The sequence below is a fragment of the Mustela lutreola genome, chromosome 9, assembly GCF_030435805.1.
Source record: "Mustela lutreola isolate mMusLut2 chromosome 9, mMusLut2.pri, whole genome shotgun sequence".
In the NCBI taxonomy this organism is placed as follows: domain Eukaryota; kingdom Metazoa; phylum Chordata; class Mammalia; order Carnivora; family Mustelidae; genus Mustela; species Mustela lutreola.
This window is the reverse complement of record NC_081298.1, coordinates 46390886-46398137: the sequence shown is the minus strand read 5'-3', so window position 1 is coordinate 46398137 and position 7252 is coordinate 46390886. Positions and strand designations below refer to the sequence as shown.

The 7252-nt window shown below is 57.7% G+C and overlaps 1 protein-coding gene across 1 annotated transcript; it reads left to right on the top strand.

Annotated features, from left to right (window-relative positions):
* The first annotated feature begins 3034 nt into the window (after positions 1–3034).
* Positions 3035–5663, top strand: NKX2-2 (NK2 homeobox 2). Its single transcript, XM_059134196.1, has 2 exons — positions 3035–3293; positions 4226–5663. The coding sequence occupies exons 1-2, from the start codon at positions 3035–3037 to the stop codon at positions 4786–4788; spliced, it is 822 nt and encodes a 273-aa protein (XP_058990179.1). The 3' UTR covers positions 4789–5663.
* The last annotated feature ends 1589 nt before the right edge of the window (positions 5664–7252 follow it).

The window sequence follows — 7252 nt, the reverse complement described above, 5'->3', positions numbered from 1 at the left end:
GGCTTGGGTTGAGGAACTTTTTCTCGCCAGTTATTTATTTTGCAGTGGACTAACAATGGCTGGGGAAGGCCCAGCCTGTCCCTGTTTCCAAACTGTACCCCCCCCCCCACACACACACTCCTGAAGAACCAACTTCCCTCCTCCGACAGGACAGGGCGGGGAGCTCCCACGTGAAAGGGGGAAGGGGGAGGCAATGGGGAGAGAGGCTGAGAAAGACAGACTGGAGAGAGAGGAAAAAAGCACGAAAAGTAATGAGTTCGAGGAACACGATTCAAACCAGTTTCTAATTCTTGCAGGGAAAAAAAGAGGAAGGAGGGGGAGAAAGGAAAAAAGAAAAAGTAGGAAGAGAAAGAGAGGAATGGGGAGCGTCGACATGAAGGGGTTTCCTTAATATTGTGGACGGATTCAGAAATGAATGAAGAGATAGTCCATTGAAAAGGGTTGAACGCCATGACAACTAGGAACAGCCTTAGATTTATTCCAAACAGTTAGGACACGTTGAAAGAGAGCGTCAATCATGTATTATTTCGCCACTGAAATAAATGCAAAAACCGAGCCGGGACAAAGGCTTCCAACGGGAGCGGGACATTTGTCTACATTTCGCTCATTGTCCGCAGCTTAGCAATCGGTTTGTATTTGTGTTTGCCCGGGTCCGACCACCCAGGACGCGCCGACGAGGGGCTCGCTCTAACCTGGGCCATTGTCACCCACGTCACATACTGAGGGCGAGGCAGCCAGGGCTACAGAAAGCCGCCGAGCGGCTCGGGGAGAGGCGCCCTCACCGGGCGCTGGCAACCCGGGGGTGGCAGGGGCGCGGCGGCGGCCGCAGCTGCGCGCGGAGAGAACCGAGCCCCGCGCGCTTCTTTGCCAGCGCTGGGGCGGCCGCGGCTAAGACCAGAGGGGAGGGCGAGACCCGGACCCCGCGTGCCGCCTTTTCTGCTCCTCCCCACCACCCCCCCGCACCCCACCCCACCCCCCACCCCTCCCCCCACCCCCGGCAAAGCACCTTCCTGACGCTTTTCTAGGACCGACGGGAGCATCAGGTAGCAAACCTTCTCCTCACCCACTACCCCCCCAAACCAAAAAAGAAAAAGAGAAAGAAAAGGAAGGAAGGAAGGGAGGAAGGAAAGGGGAAACTGCAAAGAAGGGCAGAAGTGCAGCTTGGGCTTCTCTCAGCGCCTAGGAGAAGGTGCTGTCCCAGGAAAGTTCAGTTCCCAGGCTGGCGAGAGGTTAGGAACCTCACACAATCCTAATGCAAGCTGGGAGCCTGGAGCAAGTGTTCCGATCGCGCCCCTGGGGCAACCAAAGGAGACGAAATTTAAGGATTTGCTTTGGAGAGGAAAACTCCAAGGAAAACAGCACCATCCGCCCGGCATGCGACCCCCCTCCCCTGCGGTTTTCGGGGTCCTCACCCGGGCTGGATGCAGCTCCCCTGACCCCCACCCCACCCTTCCCCTCTTCCTTCCCGCCGCCCCCACCGCTGCTAGGAGGCCGAAGAGGGAGGAGGGCTGGAGAGTGAGGCATAATAAGGGGCAGGAAGGGCGCCGGGCCGTCTGTCCTTTCCTCCACCCAGAGAACGCGGCCGGCAGAGCCCAGAAGCTACGGGGCCGCGGACCGAACCCGGCCCAAGTTCGAGTTCCCCACCCCCACCTTACCCCTCCCCTTCCACTTCCCTTCCCTTCCCGGGCTGCCCGCAAAGCAGCAAGTGAACTGCGCTGTGCTCCCCCGCCGCTTAGAAATGGAAGGGGGTTGGGGAGAGAAAGAGGCGGAGTGAAGGAAATAAATAAGTCTTTAGCAAATAAAGAGTGGCTGGAGGGGGGTGGGGTCGTTTGGTGGTGGCTCCGGCCGGCCGGAGCCGTTCCCTCTCCTGGGTTTCGGGCTCTTTCGGCGTTAACTAGAATCAATTACTTGCCTTGTCATTTCTAGTACTCATCCTTAAGCCTCAACCAAAATATTGACCTAGGAGGCTTACAGAAGTTGGGCTCTTGCCATTTGAACCGGATCTTGTTTAGGGAACCACCAGCGATGAGGAGGAGAGATTTCCGCGGCTCAGCCTTCGCCCCCTCCCCCTTTTCCAAAGGCGCCACAAATCGCCAATTTTCCGGCTTGCTGGGGGCGGGCGCACGGGGGCGGGGAGGTAGGAACCGGTGAATGTTAAGGAGGATTTTGTTGTTGTTGTTGTTCCTCTTGGTTTCTGTTTTGTTTTCTCTCCTCCTCCCTCGCTTTTTTAAAGATGCAATTTGTTAAAACGGCCTTTTCAAGTGTGTGGACTCTCGAGCGACGCGGTGGTCCTTTGTATGTAAATAGTGGGTAAAAAAGGCTCGCCCCGTCTTTGCAATTAATTGACACGTTACACCTCTCATCTTGCTCTAGAGGGCCGTTGGCTGGGAGCGCGGAGCTCCCCCAAAACCCACAATTTCACATCTGCAAATACTGTCTTCATCCACTTGACTTCCAAGACCCGCCCACACGTGTCCAACCTTTGCGTTTTAATGTCTCCCCCCCTTTTTTTCCACCCTTCTCTCGCTCCCTCTCTCGCTCCCCCTCCCTCCCTCTCTGTTTCCCTCCCTCTTTTTCTCCCCCTCTTCTCCCCCCCTCTCCCCAGGTTCGTGAGTGGAGCCCAGCCTTATATGGACTGATCGCTCGGGCAATGGCCCATTTTTTCCTCGCCACCAGCCGCCACCGCGCGCCGAGCGGCCGCCGGAGCCCGAGCTGACGCCTCCTTGGCACCTCTCCTGGAGTTACAAACTAGGGCCCGGCCCGCAGCGCTCGGCGCGCAGGCTGCCCATTCCCTGCGTCCATTTCCTCGTGGTTTCAGAGAAGACACAGGAGCTGCGTTTGGGCTCCCCCCCCCCTTCCTTATAGTTTCTTTCTCTTTTTTAAAATAATAATTATCTCAATTATTAAAGCCCACCCCCCTCCTCCCCTCCCCCTCTCCCTCCCCCCATACCCCTTCCCCGCCCCAACTGGGGAGCGCCACGAACTGACCAAGTGAAGCTACAACTTTGCGGCATAAATTGCGGGGTCCCGAGCCATGTCGCTGACCAACACAAAGACGGGGTTTTCGGTCAAGGACATCTTGGACCTGCCGGACACCAACGATGAGGAGGGCTCGGTGGCCGAAGGGCCGGAGGAGGAGAGCGAGGGGCCAGAGCCCGCCAAGAGGGCTGGGCCGCTAGGGCAGGGCACCCTGGACACCGTGCAGAGCCTGCCCCTGAAGAACCCCTTCTACGACAGCAGCGACAACCCCTATACGCGCTGGCTGGCCAGCACGGAGGGCCTCCAGTACTCCCGTAAGTAGCGAAACTTGGCCGCCGCGGCAGTGGCGCCTCTCATCCTGTGGCCGCAGCCCGGGCTGGAAGCTGGGGGAGAAAGGGAAAGGAGCCATTTAAACTCGATCCCTTGCCTGCTCCTCTAGAAAAATTTTTAACACTTGTTAATAATGCCCTAACTCTTTCCTCTTCAACCCTCCCCCCACTGCCCCAGTACCGGAAAAAGACTTGGTTTCAGATATTTTTCCAAAGCAAGAAATTAGGAAAACGAGGGGGAGGGGAATACCTCCCAAGGGCTGCTTACAGATGTCAACCCAGGACTGATGGCTCCGGTCGGAAGCCCCCCATCCCCCTCAACCCGACAGCCGGGAGGGACTGGCCTGGAGCACTGGAGCGAGCCAGCAAACCTCGGGGTACGGGTAGAAGGTGGGGGAGGCTCCCGGTAGCTCGGGTATAAATAGCTCACCCTGCCCCCTGCACGATCATAGAGGACGCTTTGTGCAGTGCGGAGGGTGTAGAGAAAGTCCGAAAGCAAAAACGAAAGCCCCCAAAAACCTGCCTTAAATGGCCGAGCCGATCAATGCCGGGATTGTGGGGTTTTTGTTTTAAAAATCTGCCCACGTCCCTCCAGAGAGGAAACTGCTTAAGGGGGCCGGAGCCCTTAACTCGGGATGATCTTCTCTGCGCTCCACTACCCCCAAATACGCACCCACACTGTGCGAACCCCTAGAAACGCGAGCCTGGAGCCCCCATTCCTGTCGCTTCGCCTCTTTCCGATGGGGGAAACCAACGGTTTTGTTGCGCATGGAGCAGGGCGAGGGTCAAGGCGAAGGCAGTGGGGCCGGGCTGCCCCGCGCGGAGGGCGGAGGGCGCACGGAGTAGCCGAGACGCACAGGGTCTGGCCCCGCCGGCGCGCGGCCTCCAGGCGCCTGACGCGCTTCTCTCTCCCCCAGTGCATGGGCTGGCGGCCGGCGCGGCGCCCCAAGATTCAAGCTCCAAATCCCCGGAGCCTTCGGCCGACGAGTCACCGGACAATGACAAGGAGACCCCGGGCGGCGGGGGGGACGCGGGCAAGAAGCGGAAGCGGCGGGTGCTCTTCTCCAAGGCGCAGACCTATGAGCTGGAGCGGCGCTTCCGGCAGCAGCGGTACCTGTCAGCGCCGGAGCGGGAGCACCTAGCCAGCCTCATACGCCTCACACCCACGCAGGTCAAGATCTGGTTCCAGAACCACCGCTACAAGATGAAGCGTGCCCGGGCCGAGAAAGGTATGGAGGTGACGCCCCTACCCTCGCCGCGCCGAGTGGCCGTGCCCGTTTTGGTCAGGGACGGCAAACCGTGCCACGCGCTCAAAGCCCAGGACCTGGCAGCCGCCACTTTCCAGGCGGGCATCCCCTTTTCGGCCTACAGCGCGCAGTCTCTGCAGCACATGCAGTACAACGCCCAGTACAGCTCGGCCAGCACCCCCCAGTACCCGACAGCACACCCCCTGGTCCAGGCCCAGCAGTGGACTTGGTGAACGCCCCCCCTCTGAGACTCGCGGCCCTAGGCCCAGGCCCCACCCCGGCGGCGGCGGCAGCGAGGAGGACTCGGTCCTTACGGTGGCTATTATTATTATTATTATAATTATTACTATGGAGTCGAGTTGACTCTTGGCTCCATTGTGGAGGCGCCGGGAGGTTGCCTGCGTCTCCCTGGAGTGGCAGATTCCATCCACCCATCTCTGCCCCATCCATGCCTCTCTTGTTTTCAACCTTTGGAGAGGGCTGAACTATAAGCCGTGTTTACAGAATGTTTGCGCAGCTTTGCTTCTTTGCCTCTCCCCAGGGGGACCAAATCGTCCCCGACATTAACGTCCTCACTTGAGAACGAGAAAAAGACCAACACACCCTTCCCCCGCCCCGCTTTTGTGAATTTTGTAAAATATGTTTGTGTGAGTAGCGATATTGTCAGCCGTCTTCTTCTAAAGCAAGTGGAGAACACTTAAAAAATATAGAGAAATTTTCTCCTTTTTTTAAAATAAGAAAATGCTAAATATTTATGGCCCTGTAAACGTTCTGACAACTGGTGGCAGATTTCGCTTTCGTTGTAAATATCGGTGGTGATTGTTGCCAAAATGATCTCGAGTCCAGCGGGCCTGTTCTCCCTCCGGGCCCAATACCTTTCTTTGTGGGTTTTTGTTTGTTTGTTTGTTTGTTTATGTTTGGTTACCCCTGCTTTCTTTTCCTTTTATATTTTGTTCAGTGCAAACATTTCTCAAATATGAAAAAGGAAAAAATGTGTAGGCGAGAAGCCCCCTTGCCCCACCTCCGGGTCCTGAGCCCTGGAACTTGGAGCTCAGCGGTTCCTTGCGGTTCCCCTAGAGCGCCGGGCGCTGAAAGCTTTCGATTTTTTTAAATAAGAATTTTAATAAAAATCCTGTGTTTAAAAAAACCAAGCCCGACCCTCCCGTTTGTCTTACTTTGTCGCCCTGCGCCGGGCCTGAGGCCTAGGGCAAGGACCCCGGCCTGGCCGCTAGCCGCGATCTCACTCACTATTCCCTTCGGGGTCTGGAACCAGGGGCACCGGGGGCGCTGGAGAGGCTCTCCGAACAGGCCTAGCTCGGGCGGGCCAGCCAGGTTCTGTGCCTTGGATTCCTGGCTGGGGCAGGAGCGGTTGGCCTCGGGCCTTCGAGCCGTCCACCAGAAGCCTGAGGTCGCCCACCCTCTCCCGGGCCTCTCCCTAGGCCTCGCGGGCTGTGTGGCAGCCTTCTGGCTCCAGGAGGAAAAGTGACTTTGGAAAATGCCAAGGCGAAGGGAGCAAACCCCCCTTGCTCGCCCAAATCTACGAGTGGCTCCTTCAGCCTGAGAAGCTGTTGAAGCCACTACAGTCGATGACTTTCACTTTGTTGCATTTGATTTACCTCGCTCAGAGAAGGGGGGTGGGGAGGCTGAGGTTGAGACTGGTCGATTTTCTCTCTACTCCCCACCCCCTTTGCAAAACCCGCCGTCTAGAGGCGGCCTGGGAGACCGCTCTAAGATCAGGGGCGAAACAGAGGGAGAGGCGAGTTTCGGGGTGCTTGAAGCCTTGCAATGGTGTGACTTGCGGGGACCAGGGCTCAGGGGATGGAGGGGGACTGCTGCAGCTTCCTCTAGGCTCTTTGGTCCCAGAGAGCCGGTGGGCAGGAGTCAGTGACAACCACAACCCCTACAAAGGGAAACTTCCCTCCTTCCTTCCACACCCCCCCACCCCGTCCTTTCTGGGTTCCCAGCCCCAAAACCCCAGGCTGGATCCCATGCCTCCACCCCTTCTAGGATCTGGCGGTGCGCGGCCCTCCAGGCCAGGTCTTCGGCTTGAAACTGAGCGAACTGCTTGCTTGAAAGTAGGGGTTTGAGGTGGGGTCGTGTGCCCCGGCCTGAAGGCTGCGGTGAGGGGAGCAGGAGGCAAAGAAACAGCCCCCGGTTCGCCCCGGGGGAGGGCGTGTGGGCCGGTCCCTAATAGAGAACCGATTCTATCCCACCCTCGTTGCACACAGATCTCCTTGGCCGATGCTGGCACACACTTGCCCATGCGGGGGAGCGTCTCAAGGGGCCACACTTGCGGGGAGGGGGGTGCTTCTCTCTTCTGTCTCAGGGATTTCCGAAAATACCCAAGTCCCTGTAGCTCAGAGCCCAGCGGGTGCGGAGATGCCTCGGGATTGAAAGTCGGCCTCATTTGGAAATTGTATCTCCTGTTTTCTCTTGAGCTCCACCTTCATAGCTGGGGAGGGGAGGAGGGGGTGGCGAGGAGGCCGAGCAAGGCAGCGGTCCCAGCTGACTTTCTCGCTCCCTCTAGTTGATGATCAGATTTAATTCAATATCTAAAGTAAACATAATTATCCGTGTGACCAAATCTGCTCGTCAATAGCACTCAGCTCAACACGCCCAGGGACGTGATTACACGTTATTTCTGCGTTGCGCACCCGCCCCTGGATAATTGAGGGCGCTGAAGTCTTTCTAATATCT

Excerpts from the sequence above, each read along its gene's own strand:
- NKX2-2 (XM_059134196.1), top strand. The coding sequence starts at position 3,035 with ATGTCGCTGACCAACACAAAGACGGGGTTTTCGGTCAAGGACATCTTG. Across the intron at positions 3,294-4,225 it reads GGAGGGCCTCCAGTACTCCC|TGCATGGGCTGGCGGCCGGC; the intron begins GTAAGTAGCGAA and ends TCTCTCCCCCAG.